The sequence below is a fragment of the Colias croceus genome, chromosome 1, assembly GCF_905220415.1.
Source record: "Colias croceus chromosome 1, ilColCroc2.1".
NCBI classification, from domain to species: Eukaryota; Metazoa; Arthropoda; class Insecta; order Lepidoptera; family Pieridae; genus Colias; species Colias croceus.
In genome coordinates this window covers 5,039,429-5,062,048 of record NC_059537.1, presented here as the reverse complement: position 1 = coordinate 5,062,048, position 22,620 = coordinate 5,039,429, and the positions used below count along the sequence as shown (strand labels likewise).

The 22,620-nt window shown below is 34.1% G+C and overlaps 2 protein-coding genes and 1 long non-coding RNA gene across 4 annotated transcripts; all 3 read right to left on the bottom strand.

The window, feature by feature from the left end:
- Positions 1 to 430: 430 nt before the first annotated feature.
- Positions 431 to 4,766, bottom strand: LOC123692881 (UPF0489 protein C5orf22 homolog). The gene is made up of 4 exons (XM_045637718.1): positions 4,519 to 4,766; positions 1,272 to 2,083; positions 767 to 1,012; positions 431 to 605 (listed from the first exon to the last, which is right to left on the bottom strand). The coding sequence occupies exons 2-4, from the start codon at positions 2,055 to 2,057 to the stop codon at positions 507 to 509; spliced, it is 1,131 nt and encodes a 376-aa protein (XP_045493674.1). The 5' UTR covers positions 2,058 to 2,083; positions 4,519 to 4,766; the 3' UTR covers positions 431 to 506.
- A 2,869-nt stretch (positions 4,767 to 7,635) lies between these two features.
- Positions 7,636 to 19,838, bottom strand: LOC123692869 (lamin-C-like). Of its 2 annotated transcripts, none has more exons than XM_045637680.1 (10): positions 19,265 to 19,838; positions 15,217 to 15,349; positions 14,741 to 14,939; positions 13,883 to 14,004; positions 12,965 to 13,108; positions 10,815 to 11,020; positions 10,190 to 10,448; positions 9,664 to 9,885; positions 9,192 to 9,284; positions 7,636 to 8,956 (listed from the first exon to the last, which is right to left on the bottom strand). In XM_045637680.1, exons 1-10 carry the CDS (start codon positions 19,693 to 19,695, stop codon positions 8,912 to 8,914), a joined length of 1,854 nt encoding a protein of 617 aa, XP_045493636.1. In that variant the 5' UTR covers positions 19,696 to 19,838; the 3' UTR covers positions 7,636 to 8,911. The 2 variants fall into 2 exon arrangements, with proteins under 2 accessions (XP_045493636.1, XP_045493645.1); XM_045637689.1 differs by having other exon boundaries at positions 12,965 to 13,105; positions 19,265 to 19,837.
- Positions 19,839 to 20,820: 982 nt separating this feature from the next.
- Positions 20,821 to 22,463, bottom strand: LOC123692856. Its single transcript, XR_006751610.1, has 3 exons — positions 22,447 to 22,463; positions 21,795 to 21,989; positions 20,821 to 21,347 (listed from the first exon to the last, which is right to left on the bottom strand). It is a non-coding gene; the product is annotated as an uncharacterized LOC123692856 (long non-coding RNA).
- Between the last annotated feature and the right edge of the window lie 157 nt (positions 22,464 to 22,620).

The window sequence follows — 22,620 nt, the reverse complement described above, 5'->3', positions numbered from 1 at the left end:
GTTGTGTTGTGCGGCGCTTAAAATTTATTACTCATTGTTTGTTTCACAGATAAATTTAGTTCAGACGGGTGACAAACGTAAATATAAAGAAGAGAATGTCACAACATCATGTAATGAGAACACTTGATGCGTTTGCGTATGCGTGTGCGAAATATTGAGTCTATTTATACGAATCTTTCCTCTAGCCAAAATAAATACATAGATATGATGACGAAACATGTAACATTGTAAAATGCAGCCGTGGAAATATTTTAAAAAGCGTAATTTCATCTTGTGAATGTTCGTTAAACACATTAGAAGAGAATTATGGTAATGCATTTGGCACAATAATTGAGTCTCTGCGCCGTAGTGACGCCGTTCTACGAGTCCAAAATAAAAATAAAATAAATTTTGTAATACCTAATACAAATCGATCAAATAAAAAGACGGCTTCAAAAATAACACTTTAATCTTACTCAATATTAAGTAGGTAGTTACAACATTAACACTAAAATATTACGATAATTTTATTCCTTTGCATCCCTTTGTAGGTAATGTAACACAGGTTCTTCGCTATCGTAAACTTCTTTAAGAATACGCAGCACGTGTGATTGTATTAGTTCTACCTGTAAACAAAAATTGTCAGATTTATTTAAACATAAATTCATTTACCTTTACCACAGGTTTAAATTTATCTATATGGCCAGTTATAATTTTAACATTAAGTAGGTACACTTGTTATATTAAAATGAAGAATTTATCGGAACTTTTCATAATTTAAATTTACCTGTTGAGGAGGACAATATCCATCATCTGTAGATCTTGCCAAAGTAATCAATACTGGTTTCGGTAACCGTTCCAAAAAGGGCTTTAAACAATTTTCAATTGTTTGTTTAATTTCATCCTCAGTGCTAATGTGATGAGGGAGTCCTCCTTGGTCCCTCGTACAGCCTCCCGCGAACACAGCCCACCAGTCGGGGCGTTCACCTAATCGCTTGGCTTCTTGCATTATTATTGGAACTAAATTAAATACCTGAAAACGATAAAAATAAAAATAAAAAAACAGGAAATATGCAAACGTTTTTGGGCAGTTTTGGAATTACCTTTTTATGATTAAAATAAAATATGTAACTACCTACATTTAATCAACTCAAATTTTAGGAATTCATTTTTACGTTACCTATTAATTTTTTTTATAACTCGCAAAGTATTTTATAATAACGTAGTATTGTTTCAGTAATTAGGTAGTTATGGCTTCGAAGTACATTTGAAAATGAACTTAATAGTTTTACCTTGTGATAATGTTCTGATTTATTTCCTTTATATTCCGTTAAATTGCCATGCTCTTCTAAATGCAAAAATAGGTCTTCTAGTTCTTGCAATTGTTGTTCACGAGACTGCATAATTAATTCTAAGGCTTCAATGTCATCCTTTTCAAGCAAATCGAAACGGAATATATCTTCCAATAAATCGTACAATCCTATGCTTTCATATATATTTAAGAACGGGTTTGCGGTACTGAAAAAATCTAGATCGATGTCGAGAACAAATGGGACGTCGATAGCGAGCTGATTACTTAATTGCTCTATATCACAATCTGCACGATTACTTAGTTCTGCGACTGTTAGCATAAACTTTCTTTTGTTCACAAGCTGTGACGAATAAAGTGCATCAGACAAATAGTAATTTTCTTTACTATCTACTCGGAGAAAGCCCGTAACGGGGTGGTCTCCGACGTGAATAAACCGTGAGCCGTCGGCAAATTGATTCGCCCACGGTGGTCTAATCCAAACCACGCGTTTTATATGTCCGGCGGCCGCCGCCGGCACAATCCAATTTTCTATTTGTAATAATTGCAAAACTTTCCTCCCTGCCCTTGCTTCCTCTCCTTTTAATTTACGATCAATAAGCATGTCTGGGTGAGCATCTAAGTGCAATAAAGTCGTTCCTTCTAACGGTAATTTCTTTCCACCGATAGCTGAGTATATAAACTGTAAGGCATCGTTATGCTCCTCCACTACATATATAGGAATCTTTTTGAAACGTTTCAGATTTTCTATAGATTTACTTTCGCTCATATTTTAATTGCGCTGACCAATTTTCACTGAAAAGACAAATTTAAGATTAGCAAAGTATAACCTGAAAGTTTTATACTTAGGTACAATAAAAGTAAAACCGACCTACTTAAGTTATAAGAAGATAAATTTTTGTTCTGAAATATGGAGCGAGGCTTTCTACCAGTGTTTCCGTGAAGGTAGCCTATGTAACATTATATCTTTGCTGAGCCCGAAGAGCGGTCTCAAAGTGGGTCAAGGTTTAAGCCGAAATGAGGAAAATTCCGCCCTTAAGTATATATATAAGTATATATCGGGGAAACTGCGCACTTGTTACTGGTTGTTGACTTTGTGTGTATTCATAATTTGTAGCCCTGAATTGACAGTGATAGAACGCAATACCAAACAAACACTGTTTTTATGCAAACATTTTTATTTCACGTGATTTTCTACAGTGTTTGCCTACCACTAGATCTATTGAATGTTATCTACGCATGCTCTACATTTTCACGATGTCCTCTTCTTAATATAGGTAATAAGTAAGACGTCGTCACACTACTCTAATAATTTGAGTATAATATCTATAGTTCAAGCTACCAATTATTTTAATTCATTTGAGTATTTTTTAGTCATAACTTTTTACAGAATGGGTCCTATCGCAAACTGAATGCAAATTGCATATTTATTTCCTTCTTTTGGGCACTTTTAAGTGTGCTCGAGACGATCGCCATCATGAAGTCCTATTTTACATTCAGTCTTTTGAAGTTGCTCGTTACTGAAGGCATGATATTAGTACGGAGGGAGGGGTGTTGTGACGGCTCGCGCGGTCGATACTGTGCGCCACTGACGTCATTACGCTACTACGCCCGTCCAAACAGACCCCGCACTCCCACCCCCTGACCTATTGCGTCGTAACTCCTACACGGGTCAAGGCGCGAAAACCGCGCCTGATCAGCCCGGATGTTTAATATGACTAGGTATCCTATGTGATGTGACGTAAATCGAATTAGAATTCTATGGGCCTATAAGACACATTAGGTTTTAATCAAAACAAAGTTTTTAAGCATATTCATGTAGAAACCTTTCAGAAGGTGTTAAGAATTATGTAGCGTCAAAAAAATATTGAATTTCGGCAATTAACAAAATGATGGCATGACATTATATTGAATAAGAATATAGTACTGAATGATGCATAAGATTAATTTAATATGACTTAACAGTTTTTAACAGTTAATTGCATATGCGGCTCGCAAATAGTAGTAACATCTGGCGCAAAAATAAAAACGATCACACAGAATACGCTTCCAGGTGTCCAATGTCCATGCAATTATAAATTAGTAGATAATTAAATGTTAAAAGTATTATGTAAGCCCTTAAACCTATTCCTTTCTGCCCATATATGTCAGATCATACCACCAACAATGTAATGAATGATAATTGCATATTTACAACCTACTTTTTTCGCATTAATCAACGTGCTTAAAGTCAGGTTATGTTACAAAGTAAATTAAGTTGGATAATAATTGATGTCGTAAAGTGACTTAAGTCAATCGTAAAAGTTGTCTGCGGGCAGGGCTTGTAACAGAACATCGAACATTAGTCACACACTGCTTCCTATTTAAAAAAAGAGAGTTAATATAATATGAAATATAGTGCATTAGGGACTAGGGTAATTGGGATAGTAGTAACATACAGGTGAACTTTTGAATCATCAAAAAGAAACTATGCATAGAGTTTCTTGCCGCACAATTATTATCCACAATTACCCAATTTTGTGTTAGGTTAACTGTACAGATATAACACATTAAAAGAAGTGGGAATCTAATATTTAATGACATCCTACCTATATTCTTAAAAATTAATAAGATTAGAAAAATGGAATATTTTCTTGTATTCATATTATGTATTATCATCTATTTGAAATATTTCTAGACATAAAATCAGTTGTGTTTAAGATTTATTCTGATGACAGTCATCCTATAATATGGAAGGGGAGAAATTAATTAAAAGAGAATTATACTGTTTTAATTATGGCTAGGTATATTTTGTTATTTATATCTGTGTTAGACAAGTGATAACTGCGTTAAAAACAACCGACTTCAAACTTGCACTTGCAAAAATGCCCATAAAATAAAAACTACTGGGTCTATCCGAATAAAATTTTTATGGGACCAATTCGACACCATCCCGCATCAGAACAAAAAAAGAATCACGTAAATCGGTTCAGAAACCTCGGAGTAATCGGTGTACATACATAAAAAAAAAAACATAACGGCCGAATTGATAACCTCCTCCTTTTTTTGAAGTCGGTTTACAAAAGAGTACCTACAAACAATATTTTCATTTCTTTCACAGTAGGTAAATATCTTAAATATGAAGTATCCACACAATTTATTTGTCTCAAAAATTTTTAATAGTATTCAAATACTAAGGTCAAAATTGTAACAATAATTAAAGATACAAATAAAACATGAATGAAACTTACATTTAATTCATTTGTGGAGGTGGTTGCAATCTATACAAGTTGCTTCAAATCAAAGAAGAGTAAAAAATGTTGATATTCAATTACAATTATCTATTTTCAATAAGTGTGCTATTCTTAACAGAAACATTTCTTTAATGCATGGTAAATTAAGAGCTTTTTAATTTTTGTATGTATTTATTATCGAAATAAGAACAAAATTTATGATATTTTATTAGATATTGATACTGATTTTCGTAATTATAAACAGTATAATTTTTTTTTTTTTTTTCTTTATTTAATACGAGAGTTTGATCATACTTGATCATGTCACTCTCAAAAATAAAATCAAAACAAAACAAAACACATTATTCTAACAGTAAAGCAAAATAAAATTATCTACCGTTTACTTAAACCTAAGGATACAATTTTAATTAATTTTCTCGCTTCATTTGAAGTCGGACGAGCTAAGATACTATTACAGAGGCCTAAATTGAACTGACAATCAAATAATTCCTTCCTCTCTTCTTCATTTCGGACACATTCCATCAAAATGTGGTACGTATCTTCAATTATACCACAAAGGCTGCAATTAGGGGAATCCGACAATTTCATGAGATGTGCAAATCTATTTAATGGAATGTGTCCAGATCGTAACCTCAAGGCTAAAACAACTTCTTTCCTTCCCATATTGGCATTGTCAATCCAAGCACACTTCGCTAATGTGTTCTGTATGGTCTTATACCAAACTCCCTTTGAGAGTGATCTTTCGTCAAAGTATTCTTTCCACAAGTTAACACAATCCTTTTTTACTTCACTAAGCAATTCAGTATAAAATGGTATAAATTGAGTTTGTTCTCCGTATTCAAAAGCCTCTTGGGCAAGTTGATCCGCTTTTTCGTTACCGTCAATACCAATATGGGAAGGAATCCACTGCAAAACTACCCTTCTTTTATCTGTGTTCAATTTACAAACCAAACTAAGTATCATGTAAGCTACTGGAAGGCCCCGGCGACCCGAGGTGCAAAGAGTCACATGCTGGAGCGCACTTCTTGAGTCTGTCAATATAACATATCTTCCATCTCCTAACGAATCGACATACGATAAAGCCTCAGCTATAGCTAATAATTCTGCGTGCATAATGGACATATTTTTATTATTTATAGACAGCCTAATACACTCTTTATTACTCGAATTAAAAAATGCTACTCCAATTCCACTCTCAGTCTTTGATGCATCTGTATATATTTTACCATAGGACCCATACATTTGGTTTATAAACCGAACACTTACAAATTTAAGACTTAAAGGATGATAATAAGTTTTTGGTTTGTCAATTTCCTTTATATGTGGTATAACTAAATTACTTATGTCAAGATTGCTTACCCAAGTTTCAAGTTGGAACTGTTCTAACTTAACACTCTTTATTACAGAAACCGACTGTAATTTTTCATGAATAGATAATAACAACGGCTTTCTTTTGTTTCTCCAATACCGATTACTTCCAACTTCGGCCAATTTATTAATTAACTCAATAGTCTTATTATTTGTAAATGAATTACACTTCAACCAAAACTTACTTCCCAAATATCGACGTCGAATATGCAATGGACTCAGATGGAGTTCGTTTTCCATAACGTGAATTGCCGTACTTTTTATGAAGCCTCCTATAATCCTCAAAAATACATTCTGTACCTGTATAATTAAAATCAAAACATTTTCAAGTGATTTTCAATTTGAATGTGACATTGACAGGGTATTTGTTATTTATTGCTCTGAGGTTAATTGTATCATTATGTCAGTGTCAATGTCATTTTTAAATCTAAATACGCAATTCACAGTAAGACTATTTAGTGCTGAAGTGGTGCTGAAAATGAAAACCATTCACATCCAGTTTTTACTAGTAAGACCTCACCGCACTCCTTTACGTGTTTTAAAATTGTTTTATAAATATAGGGCAGTCACAAGAACTAGATATTCTTGTTTCGAATTATTTTCCTTATAATATTAAAGTGAGTTTCATTTTATTACATCGTCTCAAACTTTTTGGTCTGTGTAGCGCATGTCGCGTGTATCGCCGACCGACACGCCACATGCGCTACACAAAGCAGTGTTCGGAACCGTTCGAACAGTTTCACTTTTACCGTGGTTTCATAAAACCACACAACATTTTTTGGTCTTTGCAAATCAATTAATTTTGCTAAGGTGGAACGGTTATCTACACATGTAAAAGAGTAGTCGTTGGAGTAGTCCAATGCCACATGCAACCCTTCATTTAATTACAAAATATTTTTTTTATTTTAGGTATTTAGGTTGGGTACGCGCTATGCTCGGAGTTAGGGTAAATAAAATGGAGGGATCATCGAAAACAAGCTTAATTGAGTGTCGAGTATGGATTATATATATTTATTTATGGTATGACGGAAAGATAGAGAATCATTATGACTTCTCTATTATATGTAAAGGTTTTCTACTTTTCTACTTTTGTCCAGTTGGTAATGATAGCGTGGAAACACCTAATATCAATGCGGCCTATCTATCATACTTTCGCCGTGGGACATATTTTGTGGCAACCACTTTACCTTCGCCATGGGACATTTTACGTGGCAACTACTCGACATTCGCCGTGGGACTTCTTTAATGGCACGGTCTTCAAAATTTGCTCTAGTGTGGCTCTAGTCTATATACATTATACTCTTTGCTCTAGTCTATGTTGTGGTCTGTGTAGTTGTCGTCATGTTGCGCAACACCGAAAACCTTGCGAAAACAAACATTCAAAATCTTTGATATTTCGGGTGTATTCTCAGTTCTCTATCAATGACATCATGGCAAGAATCAGATTGAATTGAAATATTATAAAAAGAAAAGGGGTAAAAAGCACTGAAATATTTATAAAACTGCAAATAATTTCTTCGAACTAAAATGTTGTGAACTCCTGAAAGTTAACATATTTTACCTTGTCTTTTAACTCTAACTTATTAATGTTTCATCCCAAAGTAAGGAGTAAAATTTACAAGCAAAGCTTACGTGATGTAACTGGCATGTAACCTGTGATGTAACTAACTGATATAGTACTGGCACAGATCATAATATAATACTAGGTAATGGTAAAGGAAAGGCGGTGTAAAATAAAAGCCACAATTGATTAAAACTAAATATAAATTTATTATTTTATAATGTTATGTAATTTGCAAAAGGAAGTTATAATTAATCCAATTTAAAGTATTCTATGATTACTTAAAAAAATAGAACACAAACGAAAAATAATTAGATTCTGTCCTCTTCGCCTAAATTTGAAAGTACATTTTCTTAAATTAAGTCTAGTACTAAATGAATTAATTTAGAAAACCAAATTACATAAACACACAATATAAGCCCATTTGAATATCGTCATAAATGCTTCATACAATTTGAGACTTGCACCTGTGTTTGTTATAAAAAAATAGCATTTAATTATAATTATGAAAATGTAGCTTATTCTAAATTGACAACCAATGCAACGTGGTCAACTTAATCTTACAAACTAATGATGCTAGTACTCTAGTCAATAGCTACTAACTATCATGATATTTTGTAGATTTTATCTACTGATTGCTGCTTAATACGCAATGGCTATCTCAAACGTCTGACACGATTCATTGTCTAGCGCAAATGTTATGGGTGGGGATCTTAAAGTTAAATAATTAATAAAATATATATATTTCTACACTTACCAACACAAAGTGAACCAAAAACCTTTGTACTTTGTTCACTGAGCTTACGCGGCGAAGCCAAATAAGGCATCGAGTGGCTTCATGTTTTGAAATTATTGGAAAAGTTCAATACTAAATATTAAGTGATGTATAATATAAAAATGGTCGTATAGAACCAATACGGAAAGGCGTAAAATGGCACGATAGGCGGATCTTGAATGCTAAAAATCAAAATCGAGCGACTTGTTAACTTGGTTTCTAACATTTAAGGATGATAATAATTGAACTATAAATTTGAACTTCGCAAACACAAGAATAGAGAGACACTAATTAAATATTTTCACTGTTTGAAACTTAAAGCCGTTCCAATAAGGAAAAAGTTAAATGCGTGTTAATAATATATTTCTATGAAGATGCCTGAATTGACTTCTTATTAGTGAAAGTATTAAGGAGATTTCATAAAAAAAAAAAAAAAAAAAAACAACTTGGGAAAAACATAAGACCACTAGTATGCAACTTAAAATTCAAAAACATGTTCACATTTAAACATTTCTTTACTGGAACGGCTAGATTAAGAGCCATCTATCGAGCCACTTTGGTGTTTCTATAGAAATAAATCTGTAATAACGGGGTAAGCCTAGCTGGCGAACCCTAATTAGAGAAAGGTGAGGCACCGTTGTAAATCGAACACGATCATTGGATACAACCGTTTTATCTACTAGGTGTTACATGATACGGCAATTCTCTTCACCCTCGCGGATTTCGCCAAGCTGAAATATAAATGGGAAACGTTAAAAAATAATCATTATTTCACTAAATAATTATATCGTTCATTATTTGACTAAATAATATTATTTTAATCTTCAGAGGAAAAAATTGTGTTTCTTTGCATCATGACATTTTACAATTATTTTAAAGCATTCAAACTAAGCATACAAAAAGGAAACAACTGAAAAATAATCCTTTTCATAATATAGTTTACAATAAAAAGCACAATATACGCACCCCTTCACGACGCGGGAACTTGTGTGCGAGCTCGCGATGTCTCTGCGCGCTCGTGCTCACCTGCCGCCGCTGTCTCTCCGACACCGCCACTTCCTGATCATTTGCATACGAATATATTATTGTTTAGCAATAAAATGACGCTTTCAATACATGTTTATATAATTTGACAGGATAATGTGGATAAATCGTGAAGTCAATTCTTTACTCATATTCTGAACTAGTACAAATTTTTGAAAAAAAAAAAAAAAGATTTCATTACCAAGCACTTTTTCATAAAATATTTTTTTAAAGTGAAACTTCTTTATGCTCGTTGAGAGTAAAATTACAAGATCATGGCAATACCGTCAAGTTATGGAGTAAAGCGACGATTTTGGTATCTTAGAATCTTGCCCAAAGAAGTTTTTCTCACACGTGTGCTCAACTTAACGGTCTTTTTATCTGTACCAGCTTCACCGAGCGGTGCACTACCCACCTCCTGGTCAGTGTTGAGCAGCGCCGTGGTGAAGGTGTCGGCCACGAACCACTTCTGGCCCTTCATCACGATGTCGCGCGGCGGGTCGTGGTCCGCGCCCGCGTCCGCCGACCACACGGTGGCCACCGCGCCCGGCTCCAGCTTCACCGTGCGGTGGAACTTGAACAGGGTCTCCTGTTCGCCCGCCTTGCGTATCAGCTGGTAGCCGCCGAGGCTTTGCTCCTGTTCGATGGTTTATTTATTTAGACAGGGAAATATAGAGGAGCTTTGCTAGGCATTGCATTTTAAAACTAAACAACACAAATCTAGATTACATTTAAAAATAAATGAAGTTTGGTGAACACACATAATTGCTAAATCGATAGAATAAATAATTTCTATATATTTGAATGAGGAATTACAAAGATACAGAGCACTAAATATCAGATTCTACACAATAAGATAATATAAAATGACTGAGAAATAACGTTACATCTTTCTTCTTCCAATTTATAGATACATATCCAAACTCCAATAACACACATACCTTCTTGCCCTTATTCCTGATCTTCACAAAGCTGCCATCGGGGCAGGCCTCCGCGATCTCCAGGTCCCCCTTGGCGCTGGAGGTGACGCTGAAGTCCTGCAGGCTGCGCTCCTCGCTCTCGTCGAGCAGCGTCCGCTTGCGCGCGGCCCGCAGCGGGGTCGCGCGCCGCCCGGGCGTCACGCGCCCAGCGCCGCTCACGCTCGCGCCGCTCATTGACGCGCGGGACTCGCGGCCCGGCGACTGGGAGGTCAGGTTCAACCTGTGGGTGATTGGAAATTAAGCTTTGTGTTTTGAATTTATGGGAGAAATGAAACAGTGCAACTGTAAACTTTTCTAGTTTTAGCGAGAATAAATACTATTGATGTGAAATTTTCACATTGAAAAACAGCTTTACTAACTACACTTTTTCCTTTGGTTACAAAAATAGCAAATTAATACATTTTCTTGTCAGTAAATTCTCTGATAGTCATCAGATATAAATCAATATAATAATCATTAGTAAACTAACATAACAACATTAAACAATTAAAGCGTCAAAAATTAAATCTGCAATGAAACTAAAAAGTACCCATTTTATCCTTTACACTTTACTTTCCCTTTATCCCTACATATAAATCACACTAACCTATCCTCCTCGCCCTCGATAAGCGCGCGGTAGGTAGCGATCTCGTGGTCGAGCGATATCTTGATGTCCATGAGCGTCGCGTATTCGCGCAACTGCGCCGCCATCTCGTCCCGCAAGCGCGCCAACTCTTGTTCGAGAGACGCCAAGTCTTCTGCGTGACGAGCACGTTCGGATTCGAGTTGACGTTCCAGTTCACGGCAACGGTTCTGAGGGAGAAATTGTAATGTAAAAATATTGTATAGACAAAGACATTTTTTGTTGTTTGATACTCCTTTGCAAATGCAACTTTTGAATTTGTTAATAATAATTTAATCTGCATAATAAATCTTTAGGAATCGTTAGGAAGATTCTACATATAATTTACAATTTTACAAATTCTCATATCTGATCAAAACTTGAATAAATTGTTAAAGTAAATGAAAATTTTGTAAATACTACTGAAGATTCACCATTAGGTTAGTAAGAAGAACTTCAATAAACCTAGTTAATTTAAGATTGTGATATACACTACTCAAAACAAAATAGGGCCCACCTACACTTATCTCAAAGTTTTGCCTACACGTAATTTATAGGGTAGTTATTGGGGTACTTGAGTATTCCCTTACGTTGTTGACATGTTAACGAAACTTTATTGCTGTTTTAACTATTCTTTTTAATGTTATTCTCAAGTGGGTAACCAGAAAAAGTTAAATGTTTCAAAATCACGTTATTTCCAAATTCTCAATCACTTGTTTTCAAAGTCTCATTCTGAATGTTACTGTAGCACATCGTTATTTTTTAAAGTTTAATTTGGTTTCGGTATTATTCGCGATTATTATGCCTGGATCTCGCGTTCATATGGATATGGAAACGGCAGCAAGAGCAGTTGCTTTGCTTCAAGAAGGAAATTCTCAGAGGTCGGTGGCAATACGTCTTGGTGTGTCACGTCCAGCTATCCGAAATGCTTGGGATCGTTATCAAGAGACAGGTAGTGTTGCTAGAAGACGTGGAACAGGAAGTACTCGGGCTACAACAGCCCAAGAGGACCGGTACATCAGACTAACAGCGCGTCGGCAGCGGACGGTAACCGCCCGTGCCTTACAAAATCAACTGCGTCAATCTACTGGCACGCGAGTGAGTGATCAAACCATTCGGAATCGACTTCATGAAGGTGGCCAAAGGTCCAGAACTCGCGCTGTTCGACTGAAAATGACAAGTGCTCATCGTGCAGCACGATTAAGGTTTGCTCGTGATCACTCAGACTGGTCTATGGATAACTGGGGGACAGTACTGTTTACGGACGAAACTAAAGTGAAGTTTTTAAGTGACGATCGTCGAGTGCGTGTATGGAGAAGGGAAGGTGAACGTTTTTCTGAACCTTGTGTCCACGGAACAGACCGATTTGGAGGTCCAAGAGTCATGGTGTGGGGCGGCATAAGCCTACATGGCAAAACGGAGCTCGTAGTTCTTGATGGAGGTACCGTGACTGCTACTACCTATGTCGAACGGGTCATCCGGCCTCACGTGATCCCATTTTCACAAAGAATTGGCGAAGAATTCATCTTAATGCAAGATAATGCCCGCCCACATACAGCCCGTATCACTCAAAGAGCACTCTCTGATGCCAATATAAGAGTTCTGCCGTGGCCAGCCATGAGCCCTGACCTCAATCCAATAGAGCATCTGTGGGATCAATTAAAAAGGAGCGTCAAAGCAAATTTCAGCAACGTAAACAGCCAACAAGATCTCATAGATGCTCTTAAAGTCTGTTGGGAGCAAATACCTGAAGAAAATGTAACCCATTTGATTGAAAGTGTCCCAGATAGGCTCAGAGAGTGCATACGGAGCAGAGGGGGTCCCACACGCTACTAATTACAAAATAAACCAGATTTTTTTTTGTTAATAAAGATTTTATTGAAACTTTTGTCATGTGTCTTATTTGTGCAATTTTTCTCTAATACTGTTAATTTTGCATAATTTCCATAAAATCACTAATTTTTGCTTAAGTTTACGTTAAAACAATTGTCCTACACCTTGTTCGTTTATACCCATTCATAAAATAAGAAAAAAGTGAAGAGTTTTTACAACACAGCAAAAAATCAGGGTGGGCCCTATTTTGTTTTGAGTAGTGTATTTTCAGCTAAAATATACCTATAAATCTTTAAACTTACGCTAAGAGCGGCATTCTTGTTCTCCAGATCGTTGAGCGTCGAGTTGAGGCTGTCGATGCGCGTGCGCATCGTGCGCAGTTCCTCCACGGCCACGGTAGCGGCATTGCTGTTGCGGTTCGACGCCGCTTGCAGGTTCTTCAACTGCTTGCGATATAATATTTATTTGTAATTAAATAGCACAAAATTATTTACGTCATTATTTAGTTTCTAATTATTCTTAGACATGTTTTGTGTTTTGTTTCTATGAAATGTATATGTATGAAATGTATATGTATATGACATAAATAAACACTTATATCTCTCCTTTTTGTTTTTATTTTTTAAAACAAAGTTAGTTGCATGTAATTCAACTGTATAGTAATTAAGACATATACCCTGAATGAGCTGACTCTAAATATTATTAATGCCCAATGCTAAACAAAATCATTATAATTTTCAACTTCACATAGTTTTGCTAAAAATAAATATCTCTTGTTATGTTTACTACATGTTATATCAATTTCAACAATGATCTTAATCACATAGCTTACATAATAGCAATTTATTTATAACGAAACATTACAGAGCGATCGCTGCGATATTTTTCAAGATAAGATATCGTAATTATCGCGCCTGCTATCGTTGTGTGTAAAGAAATTTCTTTAAGTATATATAAAAAACCTTCAAACAATTATAATAATGCACATGCATGTGTACTTCTTTAGGCGCATTGAGAGTAAAATTTCAAGGTCGCGTCATGGAGTAAGGCGACAATTTTGGGATCTTTGAATCTTGCCAAGGAAGTTTCACTTCTGACACGTGTGCTCAGCACCCACGCTCTTTTCTAATTACTACATGTACCTACATGCTCACATCGTTACCAATGATAAAATGAATAAAAACGCTGTTTGAGAAAGTTATGATAATATAAAGATATACCTTATTTTCATAGAGAGCTTCGATTTCATCCCGGTTTGCCTTAATATTGGCCTCCTGTTGTTCGCGCAGCTCTTGCAGGCTCTGTTGTAACTTAGCTTCGTATTGCTGGGCAAGACGACCATCTGTATTGAAAAGTTTAAATTATTTTCAAATTGAGTAAAAAGTTAATTGTTGAATTAAACTTCATCATTATTAAAGCAACAATTTTAAATTTCGAAGTTATCCTTAAATGATAACAACAAACACTTGATAAGATAATATTAATGACAAAGCACAATAATACAAAGTATATGACTGCATTTTAACACGTAAATACTTAAACGGAAAATGTTATTTGTTTATTTTTTTTACATATACATATAACATATAACAAAGCAATATATAACGCTTAGGTATTTTTAATTATAATGTATAAATGAACACGTTTTTTTTCAAAATATGCTTTAATATACGTGATTATAAAATGACTATGACATATTATTGTACATATTATTAATAATGATATCATCTTAGTATAAACATAAAAAAACTTTAGTAAATATGTAAAATAAACAAATAAGAACATTCAACAACAAAATTTCTGCTTATATTTGAATGTTTCTGTATTTATAAATATTATTTCAAGACTCGTTACAGATAATTTAAGTCTAATTAATTCCTCTTTGTAATGCTTCGATAACCTCGAAATAAATCTACGTACCTACACAATGTACCGAAATATATAAGAGCACAAGTTTTTAAAACATTTATTAGGAACTTGGAATAACTTTCGTCTATAAAATTATCCAAACCGTATAATATGTATTACGAAACCAGACAAATATAATGGTGCTATTATTCCAGGAAGTAAATACTTACCAATTTCAGAAATTTCGACCTGTCTTCGTGTACGGGTCTCTTGTAACTCTTGTTGGAACACCTGGTCCTTGAAAGAGAGCTCCTCCCGCAGACTTTGCACCGTGTTCTCCATGTCGATGCGGCAAAGCATCTCCTCTTCGAGGGTCTTACGCGTGTCGGCGTATACTTTACGCAATTTCTCCAATTCCTTGGCCAGGTCCTAGTAAAAATCGTAAATTTTATAATAAAACATACAACACTATTCGCGCGCGAATTTTGCAAAACAATTGAAAAAGTTATGGAAAAGCATTATGAATAAAATTTGCGCGGCAATTTTTGAAAAAGGAATTATTTTTCTTTTTCACAGACGTGAAATGGAAACTCGTAAAACTGGTTTTTATCAAAAACAATATAAAGTTCAATGCACATTTAATTAGAATATAATTGGGAATAGCATTGAATATAGATGTGTGTCTGCTAAAAATTAAAATACATACTCTAGCTTCATCTTGAGCCTTCTTTTTATCAGCAAGGGCAGTGTTGTATTTGTTGCTTTCTTCCGTGAACCGCGCTTCGTAGTGGCGCGCCAAATTGTCTGCTTGTTGCCAGTCTTTTGTCTTTTTGTCCAAGCTAAATAAGATGAGCATGATAATTAATTTTATGGAAGATAAAAATTAAATGTTATTAATATTTAAATCTTCAATCATGCGCTCAATTAATGTTAAAATATAAATAGACAATTATCTATACATATAGTTTAATATTTAAATATAGCATTATAAGGCCATAGGTAGGTCTATTTTTTATTTTCCAGTAAGCGTAATGGGAAAGATAATAATTTTTGGTTGCAGAAAATAAAAGAAAGAGGCGGAACGCATATTCATTATCTAGATACCGCTACTGAATTTAATTTTGCAAAATCACCCCTAAATATTGAACAAATAATCTCAGAGACCAGTTGCAGTCCCCCTTCAATGACGTTGAATACTATCATGGCGTGAGCAACTAAATTGCCTGGTAGTGCTGGTCACCAGGCAATTTAGTCGGCTGAAGTTAAGAAGATTTTTTTTTTAATTTTTAACAAAAAAATATGAAAATAAGGTACAAAAGAATATTACACATGCCATGTATAACCACGATTTGTACACAATGACAGCATAAAATATTGTATAAATAGAATTTTTATTCACTCACGTCACGGTTTACAATTTACATGATCAAATTTACAAAGCCGTAAGAAACAGCGTTTTAAGCTTTATTCATACGGAATAAAGATTAGAACTGCGAATGTTTTCATTATCCCCTGTGACCATTGGATACTATTTATAATGATTACGTAACATAACTTAGTCAGACATTTTTACGGCAAAGACTAGTTCGGTACAAGGTAATGGTGTCATTGATAAAATAAGCAATGTAAATAAACAACCTCATTGAAGGTTGAGATTCTACTATACATCCATCTAATATCCATCACACGATCATTTCATTCTCGTGTCTAGATAGGTATAAAACTAAGGGATTTCATTTCAATTTTTTTTACGCAATTTTTCCCTCGATATACTTGGAAAAAAGCTTAATTTTGAACCGCTGCCTGTTCACCACCACTGTAGAGTTACCGCGGCAAACTATGAATATCATATAACAATGGTCATCATAATTTAAGGGAAAGTCTTGAATTAAATATTCTTCAATATTATTTTATACCATTTCTTACTCTATTCCTATATATAAGAAATACACATGTGATGAAAACCGCGAAATAACGGATAACTCTACGCGGGAGATCATGCGTGCTTTGTTATAAATATATCCCGTACAAAATAAATATAAAATAGAGCAAATTTATTATAAAATTTATAATGAAAACAACGATGTTAGGTTGACCTCATTTGAAAATCTTTATAATCGAGGGGGCAAGGGTACGTCACGGTTATATTTGATAAAATTACGTCATCGACGCGACTCGCGAGCTTTACGATTTACATTCTCACATAATCGCCGGATGTTATTATAAGTATCGTAAAATTTTAACATCAACATTGCTTGTTATTGAATATAATTTTTAGGATTCCGTACCGAAGGGTAAAACGGTACCCTATTACTGAGTCTTCGTTGACTGTCTGTCTTCAGGCTGTATCTCATAAACCGAGATAGCTAGAAAGCTGGAATTTTCACAAATGATGTATTTCCGTTGCCGCTATAACAACAAATGCTAAAAATTAAATATTAAGGGGGGTCCCCATAGTACGGAAGCGGAACCCTTCGTGCGCAAGTACGAGTCGCACTTGGCTGGTTTTTTAAATTTTAGTATTTTAACATTATTGGTTTTTAAGTAAAATGATGTCACACAACACAAGTTATAATTTGTCATGTCTACGTATTTAATTGTTTGTAATTCTGTGGGCGTAAGGTCGATTCGATGTGTCTTAGTTCTCATGGTCAACAACCTGAAGTCAAGGTAGCCCTACCCATCTGGATAGCCTATAAATAGTGCTATCATAAATACCTATAAAATGTATGACCCAATGAAGTTAGTATGATCTTGTACTGTCGTGCCTATCTCTTGCATTTTTAAACTATGACTACGACTACTTATTATGAAACGAATTTGTCTGTTATGTCTGTCTATCTGTCTGTCAATGTGTGACAATAAATTTCAAAACCATTTTTATTCTGTTTTACCAATGTAAATCAGGGTTTTATATAATGGTTTTAATTTATAGATTAAAGACAATGCAAGCAAATCCGTAGGCTGAAAACTATTGTTTAATAGTTAAAACAAAACATAAGGAACTTATGACACTTCATGGCGGATATGATGCATAATTTGTCAGATGCAGGAAATTTAGTTAAAGACCTCTAGATTCTACACTATGAAAAATATTTGATCTAAATATTAATTATAAATTAAGTAAAAATATAAATGTTAATTGATACACAATTGAATTTTTCCCAAAATTGGTACTCATAGGTTTAATATTCGCTGAAATCATGACACAAGTTTCAATGAGAGCGAATTTCTATAAGGCGAATGAATCTCTTTTCACTAAATAGAAAGACGATACTTTTGATTCAATAAAATTAAATACTGCCAATATGGCAAAAGGAACAAATAAATCTGTGTCAACCCTCTTTTTCTGTATCAATTATTCATTTAAATTATTATCTCAAATAAAAAATAAAACAATAAATTAGTTTAACCATATACAAATGCAATAGTTATTTATTCAGAAATGTAGGTATATCTATACTAATATTATAAAGCTGAAGAGTTTGTTTGTTTGAATGCGCTAATCTCGGGAACTACTGGTGTTACTGGTGGTGTTAGATAGCTTATTTATCGAGGAAGGTTATAGGCTATATATCATCAAGATACGACCAACAGGAATGAAGCCACGGGGGTGGAACCGCGCGGAGCAGCTAGTTTATTATAAAATGTATTTTGTAGGTTAAGCAAACTTTGTAGTCATTCAATAATTTTCTTGTAATACAGGGAATAAAACATATTTAATATGAATTTGATAAATGTTATAGAAATTAATAAGGAAAATCAATTCAATAAGCAATGCTTATTGCTTTAACAAACAATTCGTTCATCCATACTAATATTATAAATGCGAAAGCTCTCTAACTCTGTCTGTCTGTCTGTTACTCAATCACGCCTTAACTACTGAACCAATTTGCATGAAATTTGGTATAGATGATAGAGATATTTTGATACCCGAGAAAGTACATAGGCTACTTTTTACCCCGGGACATAGGATATATTTTATCCCGGAAATCCCACGGGAACGGGGACTATGCGGGTTTTTTTTTGACTGCGCGGGCGAAGCTGCGGGCGGAAAGCTAGTCATTTTATAAATTTGAAAAATATTACTACCTAATATTATTTATTTTAGTCTCGGAGAATATTTATTTGGATTTAATTGTGAAAATTACTAATAACTAAAGAAACTTACATATATATCACATATGTTTACAAGAAAATGCAAATAGAGAATCAAATAATGAGTAGGTAAATAACCTTGACTGAAATAGATTGTAAATGAGGACATTAAGCCATTTTTTATTATTTAGGCCAAGATTATACGAAGCTTATTAGATTTGTGAGGTAAATCTAAATTTGATTGTTTGTTTCTGTTTAATGCTGGTCAGGTATTTTTAATATTTATTGTAATATAATACTCAATTCATACAATGTTGTACCCTACCTAACATTTGTTTACAAACATTGTATACAAAGTTATTTGAGTGAAATGGTTAGCTGAAACATTAAATAGACATGTTGGTAGTATACAATTGGTTTGTTATATCGAGGTATGATGTCACTGTGTCGTAAAGGCGAGGTCGCGCGCGCTCGTCATTGCGTGCCCGAAATGAAATGCCGCCGATGACGTAAACTGTGCTAAGGTTAGCCGGAAGAAATTTCAATAAAAATAACCTATCTAAGCTAATTATAAGGACAAATACAACGCATTTCAATTAATTAGAGCTTACTATAATATAATCCTTACATTGTTATGAAAATTTATTACTACATACCGTTTCTTTAGGTCATCGTTTTCTTCGTACAATCTCTTGAGATCGATTTCCAACTTAGCTTTCTCGCGGGATGTATCATCTAACAGTTTTCTGGCATCTTGTAATTCATGCTCATACATTCCTTTTATGTTGGAAACCTCGCGTGTGACGACCTCCTGTGTGGTTTGTATTTCACGACGAAGCCCCGAATTCTCGCTTTCGAGTTGGCGTACTTTATCAATATAGGCTGCAAGGCGGTCATTGAGATTTTGTAAATGCTCCTTTTCTTGTAAACGACTGTGTCTCGTTGGACTTAGAGGGCTATTCGGCCGGCCGGCAGAACTAGAAGGGCGGCTACCAACAGGAGTGCTTGATTGTGGTGGGCTTTGCACTGATGACACAACACTTATGTTAGAAGACGACGAAACAGTCTTTTTAGATTTTGTTGACATTTTGAATATTTTTTTCAGTCACTATTTTCTAAATACACGCGGAATTAATTCCACAACACCTTATTATCGAAGGCAAGCGTACAACTCCGTTTCTCTTCAACCTGTAAACCCAAGCTAATGTGGTCACGTGACCGTTGAGTCATACTAAAATGTTACCAACATTTATGTCAATTAAATTAATACAGATAATAAAATTCCGATACCGTCTTTTTTATTTATAATTTTCACGCATTTCACGCAAGTGCAATTTTGTATTATGTAAAATGTATCGTACTCTGAAATATTTTATTTAAAGTGAGAAATAAATATGATTAAGTTGGGAAAATAAAAAATAAATTTCAATAAGCCAGATTTACCAAATGAATTAGTTTTATCCACAGTTTTATCCGTTTTATCAATCATCGATCGATTGTACAGGTCGCGTCAAGTAAAAAGAACGCTGACGGTTAAGCTGCGCATTGGCGATTTATCGGTCTATTTTGTGGTTTAATTGGTGTTATGAGGTGGTATAAGAATAACAAATAGGTAGTTGAGAAGCCACGATTCGCGAGCCTAGTTCAAAAATAAAATAATCGGCACATAGCTTAAGTGCAAAACTCGATCCATGCACAAACACACCCCATCACTTTCATCCAGCGTTCTTTTTACGTGACGCGTACTGTTATAGCATGTATATTGTGTTTAAATTTATATAATATATAATATAAATAATAAAATAAATATAAATATAATTTATAATAAATAATTATAATAATTATTAGTATAATAAATATAATTTATATTTTATATTATTATAATATTAAGTTATGAAGATACAATACACAGTGATTAAACACCATGAGAGAATTATACATTGCTGTGCATAAAGCCTAACATTCACTACACGAATCACGAAATCCGTCACCAGCATCGTCCAGACCACAGTCCAGACCAGTCCAGACCAATGAATAAGGAATCACATGGAAGTGACATACCTACAAAAAAAGTGTGGCCGGCGCCATATTGCTTGTAACAAAACATGGCGGTGTTTAGTGCCGAGAATATATCGATAAACATTATTATGTTTATCGATATAAAAATAATATTAATATATTTTTTTTGAAGTTATACTTCTTTTGGCGCGTAACTTGTAACGCGTGTACATAAACACACACTCTTTTTTATTTATTTTAACTTTATTGTACAAAACATAGAAGTAAAATTACAAATGGAAAAAATGACAATGCCAATTAATAAAATTAAGTATGACGATGGCTGCTCGTGACGGTAACACCTATACAGGGTTACTTGTAAAACACCAGCAACCTCGCCGGACAAGATAGCTAACCCTGTATAATTTGATAAATCCAGTTCAATTTTGACTTCGATATAAGGATTTCGGTAGACTTACAATTTGGTAATTTCAGTTTTGAGGAATGTAATATAATGAAACAACATAATATATACTAATATAGGTATATAATTGTATTTTATTACGATGAACAACACAATATACAGTAATTGTATTTATTTATTTATAAATAATAGACAAAAAAAACAATGATATATAATAATAGAGTAAATTATAGAGCTAAACTATTTTGTGCAGCCTGGAATGCACTCGGATACACTCTGTTCATTTTTGAGTTCGGGATTTGAGGCTCAACTGGTACCTGGAAATGAAATGTCACAGTTTACATTAACTAGCATTGTTCACTTTACATTTAAACTAAAATGCAATTACATTTTAATTAAAAGGGCAATGCTGATGGTTTGAAATTAATATCAACATTAGGGCTTACAATAGCGGAACTTGAATTTATATTTTTGGTTTTATGGCATTGAAATGCTTTATAAATATAAATTTATAAAGAATAGAAAAATAACTTAAAACACCCCATGTATTTAAAGTAAATTGCACTTTCCCTCAGTCAATAACATTTCAACAACCAAATATCACCCAAGTTTGTACTCAAAAATCATATAAAACCATCTCAGTTTGTTCACAGGCCTCCTTCAAAATAGGAGAAACGTTAGATTATAAATGACAGCCCTAAATCTAAATAAAAAGACCAAAAGTAAATTGGAAGACATCACGTGTCTACAGATAAAAACCTCACCCTGTGTGAATGCAGCGGCAGACATACTGGTATAGCATCATCGTGCAGACTAATCACATCCATTGTTCTATTGAAAGCACTTTCGGGGAAATGTAGGGAACATACTATGATATTATATCCTATACATTTGGCTTGATATTTTCAGTTTCAATTGCTTCTAACCATTCTCCTTTTCTATTTTCACTTCTTGGTAACCTTCAAAAAATGAATTTTTAGGTTATTATAATTTTAGTCCTGACCTGACTTATTTGTAAATACATTTTTAAAGTACCTACTATAAAAGCGATTAATCTTACTTAAGTTAAAATTCATATTAGGTAAATTTAAGTGTTTTATTTTTCCTTCTGCTGCTCTTGGCAAAATTAATTTGTTATTTTGGAAGTGTATTCACCAAAGCAACTATTCTTAAGATTAATGACACAGCCTTGGGAGACGCACGTCTTCATCGAACATTTTGCTGATGTCGATATTATAAGTCATCACTAGCACCCAAATTCATTATTTTACTAGAACGAAAATATACAAAATAAAGCTATATTTGGTAACAATTTTACACTGAACATAGTCTGTGAATACTCCTCAATTCAATATACATGAAAATAAGTAAATCAGCAAAGTAATAACTAATATTTCAGTCAAAACGTATACATACCGGTGCAAAGACAAACTTTTCTAGTTTTCATTCTTTCCGGAGCCACATCCCACAATACTGCGCTTTGGTATTATGCCACTATTTGTCCTTGACCACTCTATATGTTTTAGACACAAATGTTTGTCACAATCACAAAAATATTCAATATTTTTCAATGTTTACTACGGAGCAATG

Bases quoted from the DNA above. Each gene is read 5' to 3' on its own strand.
- LOC123692881 (XM_045637718.1), bottom strand. From the start codon at position 2,057: ATGAGCGAAAGTAAATCTATAGAAAATCTGAAACGTTTCAAAAAGATT. The intron at 1,013-1,271 runs GTAAAACTATTA...TATCGTTTTCAG, and splicing joins AATCAGAACATTATCACAAG to GTATTTAATTTAGTTCCAAT. The intron at 606-766 runs GTAAATTTAAAT...TTTTGTTTACAG, and splicing joins GATATTGTCCTCCTCAACAG to GTAGAACTAATACAATCACA.
- LOC123692869 (XM_045637680.1), bottom strand. From the start codon at position 19,695: ATGTCAACAAAATCTAAAAAGACTGTTTCGTCGTCTTCTAACATAAGT. The intron at 9,285-9,663 runs GTGGGTAGTGCA...GCAAATGATCAG, and splicing joins TGCTCAACACTGACCAGGAG to GAAGTGGCGGTGTCGGAGAG. The intron at 8,957-9,191 runs GTGCGTATATTG...TTTATATTTCAG, and splicing joins AGTTCCCGCGTCGTGAAGGG to CTTGGCGAAATCCGCGAGGG.